Genomic DNA, 26,992 nt, shown 5'->3' on the forward strand with positions numbered 1-26,992 from the left:
GTTCCTAGCTCCGAATGCTTGTTTCAAGTCCCTAGTTTATGTCTCTTTGTTTCGTCTACCCCTTACCTGCTTGTCTCCTCTGGTCGACCCAGTCTGTCCGTCCTTCTCCAGCCAGCCCGGTTTACCTGCTTGTCTCCGCTCGTCGACCAAGGCTGTCCGTCCCTCTCCATCCAGCCGGGTTCCCCGTCTCTCCATCCGGATCCTGGACCCCTCCTCCTGGTCATCGTCATCCCTGCCCAGCCCTGCTCCATCCCTACCTGACCAGGTCCCCCCGGCCAGCTCCAACGTGTGGGCTAATAAACATCCTTTGTCTGCCTCCCGTCTCCCCGTGTCGTGCGTTTTGGTCTCTCCTAGCCCTGGTCGTGACAAGATGGTCTGGCCATAAAACATGGACCCAGCCGACACAGAGGGGCTCCGCCGGGTCAACATGACTAGGCCCTCCGGGACATCGCGGAACAGCTCTGGATCTTGGCGGCCGGTAGCAGCCTGCAGGTTCCTCCGGCTCCCGTGGCCCCCCCCTGCTCCTCCGGCCCTCCCTCCCCCCTCCACCAGGGCTCCCAGCGCCTCCCTCGTCCCCCCTGAGCCCGACGTTCCGGCTCCAACGCCCTACGACGGCGATTTCGGCACCTGCCGCGCCTTCCTTGTGCAGTGCGCGGTGGTTTTCCAGCACAAGCTATCGTCGTACGCCTCTGATGGCGCCCGCATCTCATTCCTCATCTCCTGCCTGAGAAGGGCGGCTCTCCACTGGGGTTCCGCAGTTTGGAGTCAGGGGGGCCCCGTGAGTCTCTCCAACCAACTGAGACTCTCCTCATTTCACCCGCGAAATGAGGAGAGTTTTTGACCATCCAGTTTGCAGCAAGGAGGCCGCCAGAAGACTCCTCTCCCTCCGCTGGGGTCCCCGTAGCGTCGCCTCCCTCGTCGTCGAGTTCCGGACACGAGCCGCAGAAAGCAGCTAGAATGATGGAGCCCTGAACGACGAGTTGCGGGACGAGTTGGCGCAGCGGGACGAGCCCACGGACCTGGACCCACTGGTAGAGACTGCCATCCGACTGGACAACCGGCTGCCCACTACTCCCGGGCGCCTCAGAAGTCCCCTCGACTCGCTCCGATGCCGAGCCCATGCAACTCGGTCGCTCCCGTATCTCCCCCGAGGAGCGAGCCCGCCGCATACAGACCAGCGCCTGTCTTTATTGCAGCAGGCTGGGACACCTCCAAGTCACCTGCCCGGTCCGGCCGGGAGAGGGCGACTTCTCGGTAGGGTTACGTTCCGGTCGCTCCAGCTCAAACCCTCTCACCTGTCCTCTGCTCCCAGCTACCCTCTCGTGGGGGGGTATAACACTCTCTTCCTCAGCTTTCATAGATTCTGGGGCGGATGCGAGTTTCCTGGACCTGGGATGAGCACGCCAGCTAGGGCACCCTTCCCTCTCCCCACACCGCTTGAGGTCAAGAGGCTGACCGGGTCACTTCTGAACCCCCTGGTCCTGGGGTACACCTGGCTCCGGATCCACAACCCTCAGATGGACTGGCGCTCGGGTAGCGTGACCGCCAGGAGAACAAACTGCCATGCCCACTGCCTCCGCTCGGCCTCTACCTCACCGCTGGACACGCCGCCGGGGGACCCCAAGAGCCCCGATCTGTCCTCCTTCGCAATATCTGGACCTGGCCCCTGTTTTCAGCAAGCAGGGCGCACTATCCCTACCACCTCATCGCCCCTACCCCTCCCCCGCAGTCGCCTGTATAACGTCTCCCGGCCCGAACAGGAGGCCATGGAGACATACATCCGCGACTCTCTCACTGCCGGGATCATTCACCCCTCGTCGTCTTCGCTGGGCGCAGGGTTCTTCTTTGTCGCCAAGAAGGACAAGACCCTCCGTCCCTGCATTGCCAAGGACATCACAATCAAGAACAAGTACTCCTTGCCCCTGATGGACTCTTCGTCCCCATCTTCTCCAAACTCGACCTCCGCACTGCTTACCACCTGGTCCGCATCCGCGAACGGGACCAGACCAGACCACATTCAACACCACGCTCAGACACTTTGAGTATCTGGTAATGCCTTTTGGTCTGTCAAATGCCGCAGCGGTCTTCCAGGCCATAATTAACAATGTCCTCCGGGACATGCTCAACTCGTTTGTCTTTGTGTACCTCTACAACGTCTTGATTTTTTCCAAATCCCTCTCCGACCACGTAAAACATGTACGCCTGTGCTGCAGCGGCACCTGGAGAACCGTCTGTTTGTTAAGGCCAAGAAGTGTGTCTTCCATGTTCCGTCCGTTTCCTTCCTAGGATTCATCATTGGCCGAGGGAGGCTGGGGATGGACCCCAAGAAGGTGGCCGCCATGATGGAGTGGCTAATCCCAGCCAATAGGAAGCAACTCCAGCACTTCCTCGGGTTTGCAAAATTCTACCAGTGCTTCATCCAAAATGTCAGCCCTATCGCCGCTCCCCTCTCAGCCCTTACCTCCACCGCAGTGGGCTTCAAGTGGACCCCCGCGGCCGAGGTCACATTCCTCGACCTCCGAAGCTGCTTTTTGTCGGCCCCAGTCTTGACCCAGCCCGACCCCAACCCCCAGTTTGTGGTAGAGGTGGACGTTTCGGACACAGGGGTAGGAGCGCCACTGTCGCAGTGCTCTCCAACCGATGGTAAGCTCCACCCCTGTGCCTATCTCTCCCGCAGGCTCATCCCACCCGAGCGCAATTATGACGTGGGCAACCGGGAACTCCTGTATTCGGTGTATTCAAGTACTTTTTAATAGTGACATGAGTTGACGTCAGGAGAGGTGAGTAGACACAACAGTCAGCCTTGAACGTTACGAGTTCTTTGATTGGCCTTTAAGGCCACTGGTCTGAAGCCATTCATGATCAGGATTCCTCTTCTTGGGAAATGGGACCAAGCACACACCAACCACACACCCCCCCCAATGGTTAACAATGTTTAACAACAGATGGTTACACCATCTGTTGTTGACCATTAATCCGTACCGTCTGCAAGTGGTGTTGGGAATAATGACTCTTTGGCTTCATCATAGTGTGATCAGCTCTTCCGTGGTGTAGACTATCGAGGTGCCACCACTAGGAAGAATAACACAAACACAAGTGTGCAAAAATGTTTTGGTCCCTGGTTAAGAAGTTGTGGGGGTTTCTGACCACAGATTAGGGTTTAGGGAGGGAGACTGAGTCTTTCTGGCGACATGACAACATGGCAAGAGTTTGTATTGCCACCTTGAACAATGAGGTACGCTGGCCACAAGTATAAATAACACAATGATGATAATTGTAATAGAGAGGTTGCTAATGATCATCATGGGCGCAGGAGGAATGGACTGCTGACAAGTCCCTGCGCCGATCCTCTCTGTAAGACAGAACAACATTAAGAAATCTCCCTGCCTCGAATTGGACCAATCAGCTCCAATTCGAAGCAGCTTGGCGGCCACAGAAAAGGGAACCATGATGTCGTCCGCAGCCGGTGCTTGACCACGCCCCTTTGTCACTACATACCCCCACCGCCCGACTTAGGCCGGGGAGCGGTCGGACCGACAGCCGACAACCCCCCCCCCCACCCGCCCCCCAAGAGAGGGAGAGAAAGTTAGCCAAGACCATCTGCGCCGCTGGCCTATGGACCAGCCGGAAGTTAAAGGGCTGGGGAGCCAGGTACCACGGGTGATCCTTCATACGGTGGGGCCACTGCAGCGGGGTGTGGTCCGCATAGAGGGTGAAATCTTGTCCTAGGAGGTAGTAGCAGAGGGAACGGACTGGCCACCTGATGGCTAAATACTCCTTCTCCACCGTGCTGTACCTCGACTCCCGCTCTGCGAGCTTGCGGCTGAGGTACAGCACTGGACGCTCGCTCCCCTCCACCTCCTGGGACAAGACTGACGCATATGCCCCTCCCAGGTGTCGCTGTGAATGATAGCGTCATCTAGGTAGGCCATGGAGTATGCTACATGCGGATGCAGGACACGGTTCATGAGTCTCTGAAAGGTGGCTGGGGCACCAAACAACCCGAACAGAACTGTACAAAAGTGATAGAAGCCAAACAGCGTGGAGAACGCAGATTTTTCCTGAGACAAGGGACTCCAAAGACAAGAAAATCTGTCAGTAGCCCTTGATTAAATCCAGTGTCGTGAAGAAATCAGCTGTACCTTACCGTTTGAGAACGTCGACCCTGGGCATTGGCGTAGGCGTCGAACTTGGACAAGTGTTCACCATTCGGTAGTCCACTCAGCACCTGACTGTCCCATCGGGTTTACCCACCAGCACGATGGGACTAGACCAGTCACTCGTGGACTCCTCTACTACGCCCATGTCCAGCATGGCCTCTTATTCTGCCTGCACGATCTTGCGTTTGTGTTCGGGCAGGCGATATGGCTGAGAGCGCACCTTCAACCCCGGGATTGTCTCCACATGGTGTATGGTGGATGTGAGGCCTGATGGGGAGGAGGCCCGTCGCACACCAACGACTTCTTCAACGAGTGGACCCTGCGGCCCGTCGGGCCAGGTATGGTGTGGGAAAACATCAGAGAACCGACGCTGAATTGTAGCTATGTCCGCCATCTGGGATGGAGAGAGATGAACACTGAACTGGGCCGTGGTACAATTGGCCGTTTTTTGAACCTTCGGCCCCAACTCATCCCGCTCAATGACCGGCGTGACTAGAGCCACGGACACCCTCTCCCTCCATTCTTTTAAGAGGTTTAGGTGATAAATCTGTGGTGCCCCCTACCTGTCAGACTGTTCTACCTCATAATCGACCCAGCCAACCCGCTGTCTGACCACAAAAGGCCCGTGCCACTTTGCAAGCAATTTAGAGCTGGGCATAGGGAGCAACACTTACATCTTGTCTCCCGGCGCAAATTGTCTGATTCGAGCCCCCCGGTCGTATAAGAGGTGCTGACGTTCTTGAGCCCGGAGGAAATTCTCCCATGATAACAGCCGAATCAGTGCATGTAACTTTGCTGTCAGGTCCATAACATACTGTATTTCATTCTTACTGGTGCTAGGACCTTCCTCCCAGTTTTCTTTAATTAGTTCTAGCACCGGGTCTCCTGCCAAAGAGGAGTTCAATGGGAGCAAATCCTGTGGAGGCCTCGGGAACCTCCCACACCGCAAACACAGGGGGTCCAATTACGGCTATTGTCGTGAAAGAACTTTCGAATAATGTTTTTCAGCATTTTATTAAAGCGCTCCACCAGGGCATTGGTCTGGGGATAGTAAACGCTGGTCCGAATTGAGCGGACACCCAGTAACTTGTAAAGTTCCCGAAGTGGAGCCGCCTGGAAAAGCATTTCCCAGCGGCTCTTCAACCGTATTTTTTCACTTCAAATGAGAGTCATTTTCATGTTTTATTAATAATAAAACATGTAAAAAAGATCTTTATCTTTACCAAAACTCACACTTCACACTGCTGAATAAGTGCTGTTAACCTTTGCACTTGTAGATTTGAAACACGGTACTATTTTACTGCGATCAATCAATCAATCATTTCCTGTACACAACATTATACAGTAAATAACATAGAAATTTGAGGATTTATATGTCGTGAGAGAGCAGAAAACACATCTGGATATGTCATCATGATTGAAAATGACCAATAATTAGCTCTTAATTACATATAACCTAGTAAATACAGGTAATCGTGCAAAATAAAATGCTACCAAATTGCGATCCTTGCTCTTTAAAAATATCTCTTCATCTAGAGCTGAGCAGATGGCGTGTGTCCAGAATTCTCAGAAAGACATGGGGGACAGGGCTGACTTTTGGCACTTGCGGGGCCAACGAATGGCCAAGAGTAAGGACCTAAGGAAGACCAGAGATGACCCAGTCACCCAATCAATAAGTACTCGATTCCCAGCGTACGAAAGGGTGGTTCTCCGTGAAGGTGGGTTCATGATGAACTGGAAAAATTATTTATTTTGTGTGAGTGTACAAAGGCATGACATTGAATTTTAAGCAACACAAAATAAATGTTTCTGAGGAAGTGTCCTTTGAGGGGCGATTTTTGAAAATGTTTTTATTTGGGGCAAAATTACATTAATCACTCTGAAAATTAAGCCAGGGCCCAACAATAACGGTTCCCCAGCAGCATCAGGCAACCAGATTTGGGCCATTGTCAGCTGTCGGGTTGCCTCGTTGTCAACCACATTTCATATGTTAAAAAGAAGAAAATTAGCGTGTAATACTTTTGAATTGGCCTACCAGGCACATTTATTTACCTGATCAAAGTGTGCAAAAACAGTAACAATATTGAAATATGGGTTAAAATTATATAGGGTCATTATTACACAATGATAAGCTTATTACAATTTAGTAACTATTTGGTCGGTCTTGGTTAACAACAGCAAAGTCATTCTAAAGGTTAGCGTTGGGCCCAGCAAGTGTTACCACAAATGAGTGTCAGGCTTCAGTGGGCAGTTTAAAGAAATGGTATGAACACTGTGATTTGTCTGTGGTTTGAACAGCTGGTTTCAGGCGACCTGTGATCTTGTTTGGCCCAATTGCTGATGCAGCCAATGAGAAGCTGGCCAGTGAGATGGCTGATCAGTTTATTGTTGCCAGTAAGTTTCTTCTCTGTGCCATCATGTGCTGGGGCTAACAGCACCTGCTTAAGTTACCTAAGCATGTGCTGCTAGTCCCAGGTCTGATATAAAATCTGAATTATAGCGTTGAGTAGAAGTACTATGAATAGAAGTACTATGACCTTAGTAAAGATGGAAGTACAATTGCTTGTCCTGCAAATGGTATTCCTTTAATCATTGCCTCTGTGTGATTACTTAGTCTTACCTCTGACTTACGAGTTTAATTCGTTCCGGGACAGAGCTCGTAATTAAGTCTGCTCGCATAGCAAATCAATTTTCCCCATTGAAATTAATTGAAATGGCATTAATCTGTTCAAGCCCCCAAAAAACCACCCAAATTTTTTTCTGTTACGGGTTTTTAAATAAGAGAAATGTATTTATAAATAACAAATATTGTACAAAAATATAATAAAACACAATTAAAAGAGAATGTAGATCATTTTTGCCTTCTCGCAGATGATACCCATCCGTCACGCTATCTCCTGCGAGCTGCTTCTCTGTCAACCACACCAACAGCCGATTCTCCATCTTTTCATGGACAGCAGTCCGCAGCTTAGAAATTATTTTAATGCCCTTGGCTGGTGTAATACCCTTTATCGTCTCGTTCTGCTTCAGTATGGTACACATCATCGAAGTACTATGCTCAGACTGCCCGGACCCATGGTTCGAAAAAAAAATTGGCAAAATAACTGCACAAAAAGCATAAAACGCGAGCACAAAACACAAAAGTAATGCTTCCACGCTCAGGTAACCACGTGAAGTGAAGGAGTGAGATGCGGGATGCTGGCTGCCTTCGTACGCCACGCCATCTAGCAGCGGCACCTGAAGCTCGCTCCTCGTAACTCAAATTTTTGCTCACAATTCAATTCAAAAAATGGACGAAACGACAGCTCGTAACTCGGAAAACTCGTATGTTAGTGCGCTTCGTAACTCAAGGTACCACCGTATTGTTAAATCTGTGTTGCATCTGTGTCTTGTATATTAGAAACAGAACCCAAAGATGCAGGCTCTGAGAAATCCTCAGGAGTGGTGCGACTCAACACTATCCAACAAATAATTGAGCAGGTACAGTTTAGAAGAACTCCCCACACACAAAATCCGTCACAGTCAATCAAGCAGTCAAAAAGTACTTTAGATGTTATCATGACTTCTTTAACAACATTGGAGTGTTTGAGTAAATAAAATGGTAAAATATGTATCTTGATTTATATTTGATACTTATAATTGTATTTTTGTACTGAGCATCCCCCAGGTTTTAGCGGAGAAATAAAATGTTAAATAATTCCCTCAAATTGGCAATTTGTCCCCTCACATAACTTAATTTGGGTGCTGAAATTACATAATTTTCTATTTACTAACTTGCCATGACCTGCCAAGGACAATTCAGCTATGCAGATACCGCTTGGGAGGTATCTGTACCTTGGCAGGCTAGCTTATCGTACAATTTTTTTTCTCAGTGTAACAATCGGTTGTCTTTATAATATTATACATAAATGTTCTAAATAGTCAGAAAAAAAATACACAAATCATTGAAGTAGATTCTGTGAAATTCTGCTTTTGGTAAATGTCTCCCTTCTGTCAAATCTCGTCCATGTCAAGGACAAGCACGCCCTGCTGGATGTGACACCAAAGGCGGTAGACACTCTGAATTACACCCAGTGGTATCCCATTGTCATCTTCCTTAACCCTGACTCCAAGCAGGGTGTCAAGGCCATGAGACAGCGGGTGACACCCAACTCGAGCCGCAGCACTCGTAAACTCTATGAGCAGGCAGTGAAGCTGAGGAAGACCTGCTCCCACTTATTCACAGGTCGGTGCTCAGCCTGCAGTCCCATTTAACTTAAATGATAGGTTTACTTGTTTATTTCTTTTCAGTGCAGGCCCTATTAAGTTATCAATTATGTTACCATCATTTATAACTATAACCAGGGGCAGCTGTAGGGCTAAGCCTGCCCCATATTTTTGAGAAACAGACGAGAAAAAAGTTTTGAATAAAATACCCTTGTAAGGCACATACTGTATGTCATCTTATTCTATGTCAGTAATGACCTGGAAACAGATTATTTTGGTGTAAAAGCATGAAAAAAGAAAGACTGTCTGGTCTGAGTAATGTCAGGTTGGGCTGGAGGGTCTAATTTCTAACTCGTCCGATGGCCTGCTTATCATTCTGCTTATCAGGCTATTACAGCATCATGTGTTGCATAAATAACATAGTGACACGCCCGATCTGTAATGTATTTTGGCTAAAAATGTTCAGCCCCTTAATTTGAATACATTTATTGCATTGGTTGAATAAATGTAGCAGTGAATTCAAGCAGAATGCTGCTTGAACATATAGAGGCTCTGAAATATGATTTTTATTTAGCCCTCCTATCCAAAATCACCACCGGCCGCCACTGATTATAACAATATACTGTATAGTACACCTTGCGTTGCTATGGCACAGTTTACTATTGTAAATGTAATGCTCTGCTGCAACTTCTCACTGTGCTTAAATGCTGTCCAATAGAGAAAACATTTTATCCTTAAAAAAAACACGTTGAATTTCCTTTTCCAAAATGGGAAATGTGCCCAGAGGAAGACAGAGGACTGTTACAGTCTCTCAGGACCAGGAGACATAGAGAGACAGGGTTAGAGAGAGAGAGAGGGGGGGGGGGGTATACCAGCTACTACGACTACTACTGTTTTATATCTTGCTGAATTAGTTGTTTGCTGGGTGTTTTCATGTTTAATTATCCATTGCTTTCTCCACACAGCAACTATAGACCTAAACTCAGCCAACGATTCCTGGTACGGCAGCCTCAAGGACTCCATTAGAGAGCAGCAGATGCAGGGGGTTTGGGTCTCTGAAGGAAAGGTAAATACACATTGTCATATACAGTAAATATACACTTTTATACTGTATGTATATATATATATGTATAGCAAATATATAAATATATATATAAATACAGTATATACCAAATATATATTTCCAAAATCTTGTGGGATGCAACCCACAACCGCAATGATAGGACGACTCCAAGTGAAGCACCAGGGGAAATGAACTGGTGTACAGAACAGACCTCGGGAGCTTGAGCCCTCTGCCCACCGCTTACGTATCCTACTGGATAGGAAATGCAATATGTTCTATGATATCAGGGCAAGGATCGGATTACAAGAGGACATGAACGACCGTATCATCCTTTGTAAAACCGAAACATGGCTGACTCATCTGGTGTTGGGTCAAGTGATCCAACCGGTGTCATTTTTTACCATATTTGGATCTATAAACAACTAATCACTACTCCAAGAGGAGGAGATTCACCACGGGTGAGACAGTTAAACATACAACCAAATAACATTTGCACGGAAAACATAAACATCGGACGACAACATGTATTGAAAAACAGAGTTAATCATGTCCAGGAAAAGTGTAACCGCAAGTGGGCAGGTGGTCTCTTCCTGTCATAGTTATGGCAGTAAATTAGTAAGAAAAGGAGAGGAATGCAACAAGGAGGGTGCTGGGGTACGTTTGAAGCAGGTGTTGGTGGTGTGTGCATGTGGGTGTGTGTGAAGGGACCGCCTGTATGTGTGTGTGTGTGTGTCCTCTGGTGAGTGTACAGGACTTATCCCGATTTGTTCTGGTGTATAAGGTCGGTATTATGTCGTGGCACCTCCAAGCAGCGGAAATGGCCTCAGCAGCTGCATAGACACCCCTTGGCTAGAGGAAAGCCCCGAGCCATAGAACCATAGAAGACCCTCAGGCCCCCAGGAAGCAACCCCCACGCCCGGCCCCGAGGAGTATAACCCGGTCCCATGGAGCACAAGGATACCCCGCACCCCTGAAGCGCACACATACAACCCACCCCCAAGTGCAGGCACAAGATGCAGCCGCAGGCACAGAACCCGGGCCGCAGGTGCCAGGAACAGACTGCAGGCCCGGAGTCAGGCTCCGCGCCAACAGATCGAGACCCTGCCATAGCCGGCAGGACTCCCGTGCCCACACATGCCTCATGCTAGGGAGAGGCCTGCCCCACCGCAGCCTACCAGACGCCCCACCCGGCCTTGAGCCCCGAGCGCCCATCTAGGTAGCAGAGTGTGCTCAGCGCACTGCACCCGGATGTTAGCCCCCTGCCCCCACCGACGGCAGCAGGCCACTAGATATATGGGCCCTCCACCACCCCGGTACCCGGGGCACCTGCCGCAGAGAAGCCAGGCAGTGGGAGCAAGGGCTGAGGGCCACCCCCCACACCCCAACCCACACCCACAACAGCAAACAGCCCTCCAGGGGCCCCAGAAGGCACATGCGGCACTCTCCGCAGCCACACCAGGACGCAGAACACCTTAAGCCACCAGGCGCAAGCCTCCAGGACTCCAGGCCAGCCAGCAAGGGGCCCACCCAGTCGCCACCCGGACAACCACGCCCCCACACCGACCCACCAGCGACCTGCCACCTCGAAAAACCCCAGTGCTTAATGTGTGCTGTTGGCAATTGCAGTTAAAATTGCAGGGTGTGTGGGTGCGAGACCTTCTAGCAAGCCGAACCCGAATCACTCGCATCCCTCCTGCCCCGCAGACCCTGGTCTGGTGGAGTGTTGTTCGGAGTAGGATTGGTGTGCAAGTGTATGTGTTCTAGGCTAATTTGAGTGGGATTAAAAATTCGGGACGCGGAGACAGGAGCGTGATGGGCAAGATGGCAACTGCCCGCCACATCCCCCATTCAAGTTCAAGTTCAAGAGATTATTTGTCACATACATATGAATACACATAACTCGCACCCAACCCATCCCGCAAGACTTAGGCCTATTGTGTGGTCTATATACTGAGTATGAGTTTTGGGACTGGGAGAGATAGGCGAAGCGCAACCAGATCCACGCATGGGCACAGCAGGCCAGGGAGCAGCCACGCGGACCTTCCCTGGACCTAACCAGGCCCTCTTCCCATACCTGGCACCTAACCTACAGCGACCAGCCATGGGTGCAGAGTGTTTGGTGGTGTTGGTGGGTCAACAGAGAGGTCACTGAGGAGACATCCAGTCGGGGAGACTGGAATGCTGCGACCCAGAAGGAATGATAGCTTCTTGGTAATGTTGGTCCAGAATGCTAGGTTAGGTGGACAGAGCCAGATGGCATTAAATTAGTCATCTCTGATATTAAGGGAACAGTGAGGGCAAATGTCTTTATCCACAAAACCTTGAACATTTTGTGTTATGAGCTCTGTGCAGAATCTTGTATTGGATGAGATGCATTTTGGAATTGCGGGTCGTAGAAAAGGTGCTGTTGCAAATAAGCTTCCACAGGTTGATATCAGTGGAAACAGCAAGGTGTCTTTCCCATTCCATGGTAGGTAAAAATAAGGTGTCATCTGTTTTTAATAAAAGTGTATATTCTGGAAAAGGGATTTTTTTAATTATCAATATGAGTAAGATGTTCAATCATCGGAGGTCGTTGTAGGATGTTGTTTTTCAATTTGATTTTAACTTTTAGAGACTACTGTAGTTGAAGGAATTGAAGGAAGCCGTGGCCACGGATACTACCTTTGGAATAATGTATGGAAGTATGGAAGTATAGATGTGAATGGTTTTCAAAAATGTGTTTCAGATTAGTAATTCCTTCTCTTTTCAAAGAGCTGAAGATTATTCATCTGGTTTTAACCAGAAAATCTGGGTTGTGCCAGATTAAGGTGAATTTGTTTTGAGATAGAGTGTGACCACTGAGTTTGAGGAATCTCCACCAGGCTGATAGAGTCGTTGCGATGAATGGGTTTTTAAAGCAATTGTGTTTCCTTATTGATTCAGTAAGAATGGGAGATCAGATATTATATATATATATAACTCCTGATATTGTGTTTGTCTATTGTCTCACCATTCATGGCCCAGTTGTTGCTCTGGTTGTAACAATTTAATAATAAATTGAAGATGATATGCTAGATAGTAGTATCTGAAGTTTAGGGCTGTTTGGCCTCCACAGTCTTTGTCTGTAGTGTTGCTAGTTTAATTCTCGGTTTCTTGTATTTCCAATAAAATGTATTGATTATTGAGTCTCGAGTTGGTTGGACTGGGGTCATTGAAAATATATAGTTTATTTTTGGAAGTATATTCATTTTCACTGCTGGGTAGGTTGTTCCATCGAATTAGGTCTTTTTCAATAGATTTGAGAAATGGAGTAAAGTTAAGGGTAAACAAATCTGACAGATTTCTGGAGATATCAATACCAAGGTATCTAATGTTGCCCGTTGTGATGGTTAAGGGAAGTTTCTGGGTTACAGAATTCTTGTCCTCCCGTGGACCGTGACCGTGGTTTTAATCCAATTTATTGATTAGTCTGAGATAGCTGAGGATTTATATATACGATTGAACACTTAGGGATGATATTGGGTTCTGTAAGTACAAAAAAACATCATCTGCATACAAACTGATTTTGTGAACAGAGTTTCCTGTTTGTATGCCAACGATATTACTGTTTTGACAGATGCCCGCCTCGAGGTGTTCAATAAAGATGGCGAAAAGTAAAGGGGAGAGCGGATATCCTTGTCTTGTGCCGCGTTCACAGAGTGAAACGCTGTGAAGTGTATCCATTGGTGATGACAGAAGCAGATGGAGAGTTGTAGAGGATTCTGATCCTTTAAATGATTGACTTTCCAAAGCCAAATTTGTTGATGGCTGAAAAGAGATATGTCCAAATAACTCTGTCAAGTGCTTTTTCGGCATCTAAAAAGGCAATAACAGTATTTAAGTTGTTACTTTGAGAGAACGCATATACAAGCGCATTTTGCTGGATGAGTGTCTGCCCTTGACAAAGCCTGTTGGTTCTGGGTGAATTATGATTAGAATTTATTTTTCAATTGTGTTGGTTCGTGTTTTACTAATAATCTTTAAATTGCAATTATTGAGGCTTATGGGTCTATAACTCGAGGTGAGGGCTGGGTCCTTATTGGGTTTAATCAAAACCAAAATTACAGCGGTATTCATGTGCAGAGGCATTGTGGAGGTTGACTTAATCTCTGTAACCATTCTGATGAATAATGGGGATATGAGTGGCCGGAAGTGTTTATAAAATTCCACTGGGTAGCCATCTGATCCAGGTGATTTATTGTTGGGCACAGAGAAGAGAGCTTTCCTGAGTTCTTCTAGAGTAAGTGATTGATCTAATGTGGTAGCCTGCTCTGTGGAAAGTTTAGGGAAGTCAATATCATTACATTTAGCAGACGCTTTTATCCAAAGCGACTTACAATTGTTCAATCACCGATGGACGCAGCCATCAGGAGCAATTAGGCGTCAAGTCTCGAGAAGCCTGGGATCGAACCAGCAACCTTTAGATCACTAGACCACCAGCTCTACCGCCTGAGCTACCATCCCATCTTGTGGTGTCCTTGTGTTAGGAATTGTGTCTTTTGATGGATGATATTAAGTTGAGATTGATCTAATTTCGGATTTGCTCAGTGGGTGAGTGGGCTTGTTGGGAGTGCAAGTCTTTTAATCATTGATCGAGTATATTTTGGCATTCTTGTCCATCTTTTTCTTGTGAGTGGAGAATTAAATAATACTAACTGTTAGGATTGTCTTAGCCATTTCCCAGAATAAGGATGGTGATATTTCTGGAGAGTCATTCAGTTCAATGAAGGAAGTCCATTCTCTAGAGAAAAAATGGTTAGATAGAATTCTTTATCTTTCAAAAACAAGGTTGTCACGACCAGAACTGGGAGGGACCCAAACGCACGACACAGGGAGACGGGAGGCAGGCAAGGGATGTTTATTAACCGGGACGGTGGAGCTGGCCGGGGGGACCCGGTCAGGTGGGGATGGAGCAGGGCAGGGCAGGGATGATGATGACCAGGAGATGGGGTCTAGGATCCGGGTGGAGAGACGGGGAACTAGGCTGGATGGAGATGGACGGAGAGGCTTGGTCGATGAGCGGAGACAGGCAGGTAAACCGGGCTGGCTGGACTTGGAGAGACAGACTGGGTCGACGAGAGGAGACAAGCAGGTAAGGGGAAGGCGAGACAACAAGACATAAACTAGGAATAGGAACTTGGAAGGGAGCCAAGAGCGCTACAACTCGGGGAAAGCTAGTTGACGGTCTGGCAAGGAATGGCTAGGAAGCTGGGGCTAAATACTGTGCAGGTAATTGATCCCAAGTGTGTGCAATTGGGCTTGAGTAGGGAGCTGCAGATGGGGCAAGGGTGGCCCCTAGTGGCGCTGGGAGGCCATGGGCCTAACAAAGGTGTTAAATCGCCACCTGCCGAGGGGGTTCCAGTTGGTTTCATTTATGAATTTGAAACTAATCGGCCCGTGATCGGAGATTACAATAGGGTGGATTTAAGGACTAGGATTAGTTTAAAGTGCTTGGATGCGGTGAGGTGAGTTTTTTGCAGTGTTCAGAAGCTGGGGTTCATCCTGGTTAGGTGACTTAGGATTTTTCTTTGCTTAGCCTGTGAGCCCAAGCCTCTCACAATCCAACTAACAAGCCTAATGGGTTAGGGTTAGGGTTTAAGGTTATGTTTAGGGTTAGGGTTAGGGTTGAGGTCATTGAGGTTAGTTAGGGGGTGATGGCACAGTGCATCCAAGGCAATAGCTTTACTACCGTGCCCATGTTTTCCCACAGATATGTCAGAGTTTATCTCCTTTACATTCATTTTTACTGTCTTAGTATTGGAGGAAGTGTGTAGGGATACATATCTAGACAAACAAATAGACAAAGATAACATTGCAGAGTTAGACATACATATTGTGAGAGACTGAATAGAGTGAGAGTGATGAGATAATTAGGGAGTGAGGGATTAGGAGGTGAGATGATGAGAGAAGTAGGGAGGGAGGGATTAGAAACGTTAGATGATGAGAGTGAGCAATATTTTGAATCCTGACATAGGTGGTATGCTAATTTCTACATGTTGCTTATATATTTACTAGAATACATGCATAATTATCAGAATAACCAGGGTGTGGTGGAGGAGTCTTGGAATAACAAACAGTCTATATATAGTTTATCAACAACCAGCGATACTCGATTACCCTTCCGCAGGTTCACCTTCAGTATGGGGTACAGCATCTTCAATCGGTTGTTGATCTCCCATGGGAATTGATTGTTCATACCCAGCGTGGTTCATTTCAGCTCCCATCCTTTGCTTTGAACCAGCTCCTTGTGCTTGAAGTGTTCAAAGTGAGCAATGATGGAGCTGGGAGCTGGGTGTCCGTGGGGAGTTTCATTGCGGTGGGGAGGAAGTCTTTCACCATGTTTTCTGGTGACTCAGTGTTGTTCTCTGGGATCCCAGAAAAGATGAGGTTGTCCCACATAATTCTAGATTGGATATCCAGGATAGTTTCATTCATTATTTGATTTAATTTTTTAAAACCTCCATCTCCTTTGAAAGACACTTTGTGGAGGTTTTTAGATCTGCGTTGTCTTTTTGCATCTCGCCGATTGTGGAGGAATTTTTGCAGGAAATCAAGGCTGGCTTTGATCTCGGAAATGTCTCGAAGAAGCGAACCAAGCATGTCCAGCTTCTTGTTAATATCATCCAAAACACTAACCTATACAGTGCTGGAAACTAGATCATCTGTGTCGGTTGCTAAGTCTGTCTTCTTCCTCTTGGCGGGATTGTTCCGGTCTTGTTCGTCTTCCATCGAGTATCCGTTTGAATAATAATTGATTTAATCATCAAGGTCCTCCACTTTGGTTTCAAGCAGTGTTTCTTTTCTTTATATATATTTTGCAATTTGCTTTGTTATGAGTAGGAGCAGATTGCCAGTGTTTTAGTCGTGCAGCAGGGCGCTGCCATGTTCGATCTGTCTCCGTCTTCTCACGAGATCACACCCATGAGATCTGCCTCTGCTCCTGTGAGATCTCACTGCTCCCATAAGATCTTTTCTTTCTGTAGTCAGCATTGCGTATAACCACTTCTAAAAACCCTCTGATGTGGATCATTCACTAGTGTCCTGCAATAGCCAAATCAAGAGAGACAGTCCAGCACATATTCTGTTCCCTTAAAAACATCCACTAAAGAGATTTTCTTCACAGAAACAGTGGCTAATTATGGAGTTGTCTTACCCTATAGGCTATAGGGTAAGACAACTCCATAATTAGCCGGTATATTTTGATTGCTCTTCTGTGGCAAATTTTAATTCCATAATGATTCCTTACTCCCTGAAGTCAAGCAGCAGAAGTTAAATGACAGTTTTTAAATACTACTACTACTACTGCTACTACTACTGGCCCATTTTTGGGTGAACTAAATATGCAAGAGTAGTCTTTCATGTCATCGTTTATAACACAGGGCCTTTATCCTTTGCTGGACGTCTACCTACTTCTCCAGGCACCACTAAACTACTGCTTGCACAGGTCCTTTTAAAGTCAATTTTACTGCTGTAATATCAAATACAACTCACTTGCGCTCATAACCAGTATCAAGTATACTGTACTTGCCACTAAACTTAACATTTGTGAAGATTAAATTATAATAAAACAAATAATAATAAATAAATGTTACTTTATTACATTATATTATATTATATATTATTATATATATTATATATCTGTAATATCTAATGTTATTTAGTAAATAAGCATATTTTATTATATTCTTTTCTTTTCGACATTTTCAATTATTTAGTTGTTACTTAGTTGTTGTTACTTGTATACTTGATACAGAGACAGCAGATTTTGTGACATTTGAACCATGGAGATGGTATGCAATCATGGTCTGGTGTTTTGTTTTTTGCAAGACTTCAAAATGTTATGGAGGGGGTTCGTCTGGCTCACTATCTTCTTAAAGAAGTGATGCTTAGCTTCATCGTCCAAAAAGACAGCAGTGGACACAATTGCTTTAATGAGCTGCGGGTAATGCTCTACAAAATGGTGTTTCGGAATCAATTTCCTTTGTCGAAAAACACTGATAAATCTATGTCTATGCGCAATCAGGCTATCTAAGTGACCAATGCTTTCATCCGTGTGGGTAGGTGACATAACCAACTCAACATCTTTGACTTCCATGACATCAACTTCCATGCCTGTTCCTCTTCCTGTGCCTTACCACCAATGTTTTTTACGGGAGGTAAAGGTTGGTCATATAACTAGGGGAAAATTTGTCCTGTCTTTCCCCTCATATGGGAACTGTTTGTTGATTCTATTGAGCTCTCCAAGAGATACATATTTTTTCTTTATCAAGATATCTAGACAATGCCAATTCTACAGGTACAATACCCTCAAGTAAATCATGCAGTACATCAGGTTGGTAACCTGTTATCACATGAAAATTATTGAATCTTTAAGTAATTGGACAATGCATTTTAACTCTGTGTTTATGGGTGTTACTAGCCCATGCTGCACCTACCACGCGCCACCCAAGCAGCGTGTTCAGGGACCTCCGGCACAGCGATACAGAGAACCGGGTTGTAGACACCAGTTTATTGTAGAGAGTGGGCTAGCTATAATTAGCCTAGGAGCAGAAGGAGATGCGTCATGACACAAGCTTCTCTCCTGAGTGTGTGTGGGGATGGGGGATTTAACCTGTTCCTCGTAAGACCAAACAACGAACAACAGGTATGCAGCCACTCTGCACCTGGGTCCTCAATTATCTAGATCCAGGTCAGGTGTGGCTGCTCAAACCACACCCTCCACACACCACACTGGTGTTTTGTTCGACCAGGCAATGCTCCTGTCCTGACTTAACGTTCCTGAAACTGTGATTGCTCTCCGACAGAAAATCTGCAAACATATGACCCACTGAAACTTTCAACAAACCCCCCAACTAAGTGGGCACCAAGGTTATCGCCAATCACAGAAAATACTGTGCCCTTTATGATTTTTTATAGAGGACACAAAAAGACCATCCTATTCCAAGCCTTTCAAACCACTTAATAATGGATGTAGCACTCGAGGATTTTCTTATTGTCATCTGCATTGCACAAAACAGCAAAGTAAATTGATGATCATGTAGACCTTAAAACAGATAGAATATCAGCCAACACCCAGTAGACACCTGTTACCTTGTGCTTCTTACCAGAGGTTCCTAAAGGATTACATATTTGAAAATCATCAGAGTAGAGTAGAAGTGAAAGTCTTAACTCTTCTCCAGATAGAAATTGGCTTTCATGAAGTGGGAACCATCATGAGAACTAGTATACTGATATGAAGCTGTGCCTTGAACTCTTCAACATCTTCGACTGAATTTCACAAATTTTAAGAATTTGTGTTCAGGATTGAAAAATTGGTGCACATTTGAATGTCTTTCCTTCACTTGCATCAAGTACATACTCTAATGGTTCAACAAAAGAGAAATGTTCCTTTAAGCAACTATTTCTCTGGTATGTTGTGCCAAAAGGACCTTCTTTGCTAAAGGCACGAAGAGGATTTAACTGGCAAATGTTATTTACCAAATATATGAGCAGCAATTCTTCAACGGTAAAGTTATGGTTTTCTCATGTGTTATGTACAATGTTTTTAATAATGGATGCGGATGCTACACAAGTTATAAATTAAAGCTCCTCTACGATCTCATATAAACATCTACAGGGCACATTGAAGATGCAGTCGAATTTAAGTAATAAGGAACCAAGCTCATCAACAATGACTTTAACAAAATCCTCACCCTCTTTCACAAGCGTTTCACTTTCATCCACCAACCAACGTCAATCTTCTGTTGCCCGACTTAAATACAGGCTAATTACAGTATGTTTAAAATCTTCAAGGCAGTGAGGATTGTGCTTCCTACTTTTATGTGAAGCAAAAGTTGAATATATATTAGTACTGTAACCACAATCTTTAAAAACACAACAAACAGTTTCCTGCTTTTTCAGTTGAGCTCTGAGGTGTTCAAAATATTGACCCTGTGTGAAAACTATATGAATTACAATTTGCCATTATTGTTCAGTTTGTATATGATCTCTGGACAAACTTGTGCGAAGTGCACCCCAACCTTTAAATGAACAAGGACAATCCGTGTACAAGCGGAGTAGTGGAGCCTTGACCAGTGTGTAGATGTTTCAATCGATAATGATCTAAGCATTTTGATGTCCTGAAGTTGCAGTTGTTGCATGACCATCTCATGTTTGAACATAGAAGGCCTACTGTTTCTCCCTGATGACATCAGTCAATCTCCATACTAGACCTGTCCACTGTATTGGCTCTTCCTAAGAGTAAGATCACCCTGTAAATGAACAGACACAATTTGTGTTATTAAAACAATGATCAAAAACATTGAGCCACAATTTTATATTACATTACACAGTAAAGAATAGGGAAAAATAAACCAACAATATTGTATGATGCTTACATAGATTTCTAGCTGCTAGCGCTTGGAAAAAGTGCCCTCCGACTCAATAAAATATGTCTCCACCACAGCAAAAGCCGCCATCTCGCGCATTTCTAAAATTGCCAGGAGCAGCCAAATAAGATGAAAAAACCTTTCTTGAAGGAAAATGCGATTTTTCCAGATTTGTGTTTCTTTGTGTGTTTTTTATATCTCAACGTATTTTCAAAACCGGTTTTGAATTATAAATAATAGAAAAATGTTAAACCGTAGAGTTAAATATTCCCGTTAGATTACATGGGGAAACACAGTTCACTTACACTGTGAAACCCTTTTGATAGAATTCAACCTTTAAATCGTACTACTTTTACACACAGGGAGCCACTGTTGTGAAACAGCGAAGAAGAACCCTTTGCGTCACGCAACTACGTCATTTCCATATACAGACAGTTAAAGCACAGCATAGGGGTGTTTCGGTCTCACTTGTCTGTGAAAACTTTCTTTTCGGTATCGTTATACGAAGCGGTGGCGGAAGCTCTGAATCATATTTCGGACCTTAATCTGACCAGTGCGATAGATCCAAGTCAGTGTTAGCAGGACGTACTGGACCTCATTTTCCATGATGATAGTCAGTTCTCCAACAGCGACGTGGAGGACGAAGGCCACGCTGAACCTGACATTACTCCGGACTTGGAGAACATTTCAAACAGTGCATTTCAAACTTAATGGGACGATGAAACTGAATATTTTCAAGAGCCATCACAGGAGACCGACAATACGTCAGCTATTGATACAACGGAAGAAGTTGATGACGTGATGAAGTCCGTTGAGGTTGGTGAATGGCAGATTATGAACCAGTAGTAATGCACAAGATTCTTAAGTTTACCTGAAAATGAAAAGAAAATCCAAAGAGGCCCCAGCCAGGCTCTCAGAGTGTAGCTGTGATAGGGTTGGGGTTAGCTAACATAATAACTCCAAAAACTTAGAAGATATTTGGCATACGCACATTTATATATTAAATTACACACTGAGGATGATTTTCAGAGACTCATATTATTGATAAGCTCTACATGTTTTTGTGTTGTCCGCACCTTTAAACTCCTAAATAATTTCACTTATATAATACATTTATATTCTTACTGTTAAATAAAAGCTTTTTAAAAACAAAATATGTTGTGTGTCGATGACACCGTTCAACATTCCTGGCCCTCCAACCATTTGCATTCTGGGAGCTGGCTCAATGAAGCCAAGTGTGGGGAAAACTTTGAAGGTGATTATCTCAAAATCACAGTTTGCCACACCCTTGTCAGTCATAGCTTTAAAAATATTTGCTTGGTTTGCACAAGTCACATCTTGTTTTGAAGCTCTGATTCTTCACTTTCAAATGATGCAAATAAAAGTCAAATGCCACCAAAGGACCTTAAAGTACGCGGTGAGTCACAAATGATCCTTATTGTAAAACTAATAAATATCTATCTTTTATTCATGAATTACTTTAAAATTAATGCCCTGAAAATGCCCAAACTTATTAAGTGCAAATACAAAAATAGATATAATCCACAGGATGCCCTTTTAAAATGCATACTTCACCATTCCACCCAGGTCATTAAAATGACCAACAATAACCCTAAGAATTCCCCGAAGAGAAAATTAAAATGAGTGCACTGGTGCAATTGATCTTTAAAATGTAACTTTAACAATATATTTTTTTACAAGTTAACTCTAGATAAAGTACATTTTGTTGCAAATACTGCAGTCCTTGATATTAGTGTATGCAACCAGGTTATTTCTGATTTGCAGGTAAAACATTTATTCTCAATTAAAGTGGCCATGATTATTTTCATAATATTTGTATCACAGAGAAATGTCTAAATATTGACAATATTAAAGTTAAATTATCCATTATGGAAAGAAACAAAGAAAGTCTTCGCGGTAAACAAACACTCATTAGGTAAAAGAATGGGTACAGGCAGTTCCACTGCAGTATATGGAAGACCCCTCTTTGATTGGTAGACATCGCTTACACACCCCTTGGCACTTAAAAGAAAATTTAAAAAGCACATTTGCAGTAATAATATGGGAAAAATAACTTAACAGTAAATTTTCTATTATATGGACCAGCAACAGAGGTTCCTACTTGGTTGTGTAGAATGATCCACTGTCCACTGTTGGTGATGCGTAGACACCAGGGTCTGTGATTTTTAGGTTCTTCTCTGAAGTCCTCATTGTGACTGTCAGAGGGATACGGGGGGGCAAAGGAGGAACAAGAGGTTCATCATTCAGTTCATAGACCCTTTGTGGAGCAGTTGAGTGGTTTTAAATGTCGTTGTTAATCGCTTTACCAGACCCGTTGGTCAGGATGGAGACGATAGTTAAACAAGGTACAAGGTCCGGTGATGAAAGCACAGTGATAATTACAGGGTTTCATTTACTTATCTTCTTCTCTTCTGAGTAGGAGGATAACTATCCTATGAATGGCTAAATATTAGGTCTTATTTTAACTTATGGGGTTAGTAGTTCTAGTGTAGCGGGGGCCTCTTATTCAACTCTCTGAAGTTCATCGGATGCATTCTGTGCCATTACGGTTTCTTACGTCTAATTGACTTAGCCAAGCTACTTTTGCACTTTTTGAGTTTACTTTGTAGGGCCTGGGTGCGTTTGATGTATGTGGGGGTAGGGGGATGGTAGCTCAGGCGGTACAGCTGGTCGTCTAGTAATCTAAACGTTGCTGGTTCGATCCCAGGCTCCTCCTGCTAGCACGCTGTAGTGTCCTTGAGCAAGACACTTAACCCCTGATGGCTGCATCCGTCAGTGTTTGAATAATTGTAAGTCGCTTTGGATAAAAGTGTCTGCTAAATATAATGTAATGTAATGACCACGCATAAGATATGGCTTGACTTGGGGCCTTGTCCTGAGAATCAATTTTCTCGAAGTACATTCTCGACAGGGGTTACAAAGATGGTCTGGCTGCCACCATACTGTATTTGGGTAATGGTGTTCTGGTCTAATTCCATGGGGTGTTAACTAAGGAAGTCAGATACCTCAATTTCGCTTTATACTGATCTGAGTTCAAGTGATAGAGAGATAAATCTCCTATGTGCAAGATGATCTTTGGTACACTGACCCACATCATTTGGCTGGGCAGTATGACCCTGGTGGTGGTGTCATGTCAGTCATAGGTCAGGGTTGCTGTTCTTACAGGGGTTTTGACTAACCAGCAACCTCCTACTATTTCAGCCTGAGTTGTGGTGACCTGAGATCGAGGTGTGAGTTTTGGCAGGCATCGGCCATTGTTCATCATTGATTTGAGACCACAGATGCCCTCAGTGCTATCGCGTACGAATGTTTTGCTGGGACATAAGTAATGGATATCTTTGATGGGGGTGCAAATGTGCAGATTCGGGTACAACTCAGGGTTGTTGTCCTGGTAGGCTACGACTGACTGGGTTTGCACTTTAACGTGCGTTTCGCCTTGCCAAAATCAACCGACACAGCGACCTATTCAGGGACGGCGAGCGGAGGTGGGTTTGCCGCCGGAGCCTGAGTGACCACACATGTCATGATCTCCGCTTTCATCTACCTTCCTCTCCCTCTCCTTACCTGCCTCATTAGCCCAACTCCATTCACCTGCGCACACGGCTGTTCCCGATCAGCAATCAAGCCACTATATAAACCTTTCTCACCAGTCACCAGTTTCGATGCTTGCACCAGACTCTCCAGCGTTCTCCGGATTGATTCCCCGCTACGGACCCTGCCTGGCCCCGGCCACGTATCCTGCCTGCCCCCTGCCTGTCTTCCGTCCGCTCTACAAATAAGACATTACCAAATTACCCTGCCTGTCTTTGTGCTGCAATCGGGTCCTAACCACACCCGTTACAACACAGACTGTTGGGGTTGGAGGGTCAGGAAAAGACTTGATGTCCCGTCGAGTGCACCCTGTTTGGCCAAAGCGTCAGTCCAGTCATTGAACTCTCCAACCTGTCCAGGGACACAAGAGTTCCTTTGTTCCTGTAGATCTGCAAGTCTTATGTATTTCCCAGATGTTTGCAGGCCATAAACAGCTCTTTGTGTTGGACTGGTTTTCTGTTTAACATCATAAAGCCGCTACATTTCTATGAATGCGGGTGGCATGAAAAAGTGAGGCGCGCGTAGTTGGAGTTCTGGGGTTTGTATGCCCTGTCATGGATCCACACCATGCCTACACCAGCACGGACGAAAGTCTCATGGTGAAAGGCACAACTATCTACGTATGCAGTGACCATGTCTGTGCAGATGTTTTGATCCAAGTAGTGGTGGCTGGTGGATTCAGCAGGTGGGGGGTCACAGACTACAGGAGTGAGGGAGAGACGTCGTAAGGGCATCTCTGGCACGCTGCGAGTTCGTCGACTAACGCCTTGTCTAATGCACTGAATTTTAAAGACGATCACTGGTTGGTTGTGTGTTTCAACGATGACTTTCTGTCCCGCCAGGTTTGAAAAGTGTTGATGGCCCACACCTTGGCTAGCAGTGCCTTTTTGCAGTCTGTGTATTTCAGTTCAGTGGGCAGGATGGTTCTGCTGGTATAGGCCACCACATGTTTGTTTTAGTCATGGAGTTGGTACAGACCTGCACTCAAACAGTAGTCAGAGAATCCAGCTTCCAAGTGGAATTCATTGTTGCAACCGAGGTAGGCCAAGCAGGGAGCTGTACAAAGTGTATCTTTTCGAGCCTGCATGGTTTGCTCCTGCGGGGTGTCCCAGCTAAACGGCGCGTCTTTCCTGAGTAGGTCTGTGAATGGCTTGGTCCCATCTACGCATTTCTTTATGGATTGGTGGGAGAAGGTGCAAACTCCCAAGAAGCTGCGATGTTCAGACATGTTAGATGGTGACTTGATGTTTTGCGACACCGGTAACACAGCTCGCTTGCGGCTCTTTTCCACCTAACCTTAGGAGTAGGCCCACATAGTCTACTTTAGGTTTCCCCCCAGTGAAATTTTCACAGAGGGATCTTGGCACTGGCAGCTGTTAGCTGTCAAAGTAGATGCTCAATCTCCTCAAAGTGGGAACTCAGCATGAGACTTTGCATCAAGATGTCATCGACATATTAACCAATTAGCCACAACGTTAAACCCCACTAATCAACGCTAATATTGTTTTGCTCTGCCTCGTGCCGCCAAAACAGCTCTGACCTATCAAGGCATAGACTCCACAACGCCTCTGAAGGTGTCCTGTAGTATCTGGCCTTTCCTTTCCTTTAAGTCTTGTAACTTGCGAGGTGGGGCCCCCATTCATCGGGCTTGTTACAGTACATCCCACAGATACTCGATCGGACCCTAACATCGAGATCAATCGAGATCAATCATCTAATCATCGAGTTAACCAGTGACCCATGTCACTGGTTAACCGGTTTCCCTTCCTTGGACCACTTTTGTGTGTACTAACCACAGCATACCAGGAACACCCCACAAGACCTGCCGTTTGGGAGGTGCTCTGACCTAGTTATCTAGCCATCACAATTTGGCCATTGTCAAATTCGCTGAGATCCTTACACTTCCAACACATCGACTTCAAGAACTGACTGTTCACTTGCTGCCCAATATATCCCACCACTTGACAGGTGCCACTGGAATGAGAGGAGCCATGTTATTTACTTCACCTTTCAGTGGTTTTAATGTTGTGGCCGATCGGGTATAAGGGGGCCCTGATCGCGAGCGTCAGGACAGGCCTTGAGTGTGAGTCAGTTTATGTTGGTCTGCAACATGCAGCTCTCGATCGGACCCTAACCATCCAGAACCCTGATGCCACCACCGTCACCTAGAACTCAGTTCCATAATGCAGGGGTGTCAAACTCAAATACACAGTCGGCCAAAATGTAAAAAATGCTCCAAGTCGCGGGCCAGACTGGTTCAGTGTTTATTGAAAACAAATTGAAATGACCTTAGTCAATATATTGAACCTGGAACTATTACAGCACGGAAGTAATTTCTTATAAAACAACATTAATCATTAAATAAATGAAAAATTAGTTTCATTAATTTCTTATGGTTCATTATGCAGTGTTTTCAGAGGAATTTAAAGTGAAAACATTTTTTTCTACAGGCCAACAACAGCCAGAAATTAATTTACTTAAAAAAAAATCAGATGCTCTGTAGTACTATAGTAGTTCTATCTATCTTCTGAGCGGGACACACGCTGAAGAAATCCCTAGGATCAAGTGAAGGTGTTTGTCAGTAAGAGGACTTCTGTGTGACGTTTTGTTTATCTTCATCAAAGAGAACAGGTGTTCACACAGGTATGTACTGCCAAACATAGAGAGCATTTGAGAAGGACCGGTATGCAGCTGGGGCATTGTGTGAAAACTGTGCAGCGCCCACATCATCATATTTTGCCTTGGGTGTTTCACTACATTGTAGCTCCATTTGGAGATTTGATGGTGCGTTTTCCACGTCAGCTGCAAATGGATTACTGAACAGTTCAAATCTATTTCTTTGGGCTTCAAAGTCGGCAAATCGCCGTGTGAATTCGGCACCAAGTATGCTAAGTTTTTCGGCAAACTGTGTGCTTGGGAACACAGTGGTAGAGACCTGCACTTTCATGGTTTGGCAGCACGGAAAATGGCTCAAGTTTTCTTGAAGCATCTGCGTCTCCCATCGGCGCAGCTTGGTTTTATTATTATATTGCATTGCATTGCATTGCATTGCATGTAGCAGACGCTTTTATCCAAAGCGACTTACAATTATTCAAACACCGACGGTCCCTGAAGCTGTAGGTTGAGCGCATTAAGATGGCTCGTGATGTCACACAGAAACGCCAACTCACGCAGAAATGTTTTGTCCCAGAGCTCTGTTGTGTCTTTCCCTTTGCTTTTCATGAACTCACAAATCTCCTCGTGCAACTCGAAACATCTTTTCAGCACTTTTCCTTGGCTTTGCAACCGCCCCTCTGTGTGATAGGTCAAGTCACCATATTCTTAATGTAACTCCTCTAGAAAAGCCTTAAACTGGCGGTGATTTAAACCTGCACAGAAGACAAACAGCTTTGCCCTTCATATCTGTGAACATATACTCTGCCTCCCATCTTCTTTGAAAACCCTTGTTTTCAAAGTCCACCTTCTGTTTAGCCATTTTTCAAGGAGAGGGGTAACGCAAACTGAAAGGCGACCACAGGTAAGCTAACTAACTCCATCGGGCTGCGGGCGTCATGACATGCCGT

General features: G+C 45.3%; 1 protein-coding gene across 1 annotated transcript in view; it reads left to right on the top strand.

Moving 5' to 3' along the window:
- The window catches only part of LOC307233126 (tight junction protein 2-like), a gene marked incomplete at both ends in the record, with an annotated part of 146,091 nt that overhangs the window by 108,070 nt on the left and 11,029 nt on the right, over positions 1-26,992 (top strand). Inside the window, 5 exons of the mRNA XM_080004338.1 lie at positions 5,697-5,878; positions 6,459-6,554; positions 7,561-7,640; positions 8,175-8,385; positions 9,332-9,432. Of these exons, the coding sequence (XP_079860464.1) occupies positions 5,697-5,878; positions 6,459-6,554; positions 7,561-7,640; positions 8,175-8,385; positions 9,332-9,432 (670 nt within the window). The remainder of the gene's footprint in view (positions 1-5,696; positions 5,879-6,458; positions 6,555-7,560; positions 7,641-8,174; positions 8,386-9,331; positions 9,433-26,992) is intronic.

Source organism: Zeus faber (genome assembly GCF_960531495.2).
Source record: "Zeus faber genome assembly, chromosome: 7".
Lineage (NCBI taxonomy): Eukaryota > Metazoa > Chordata > Actinopteri > Zeiformes > Zeidae > Zeus > Zeus faber.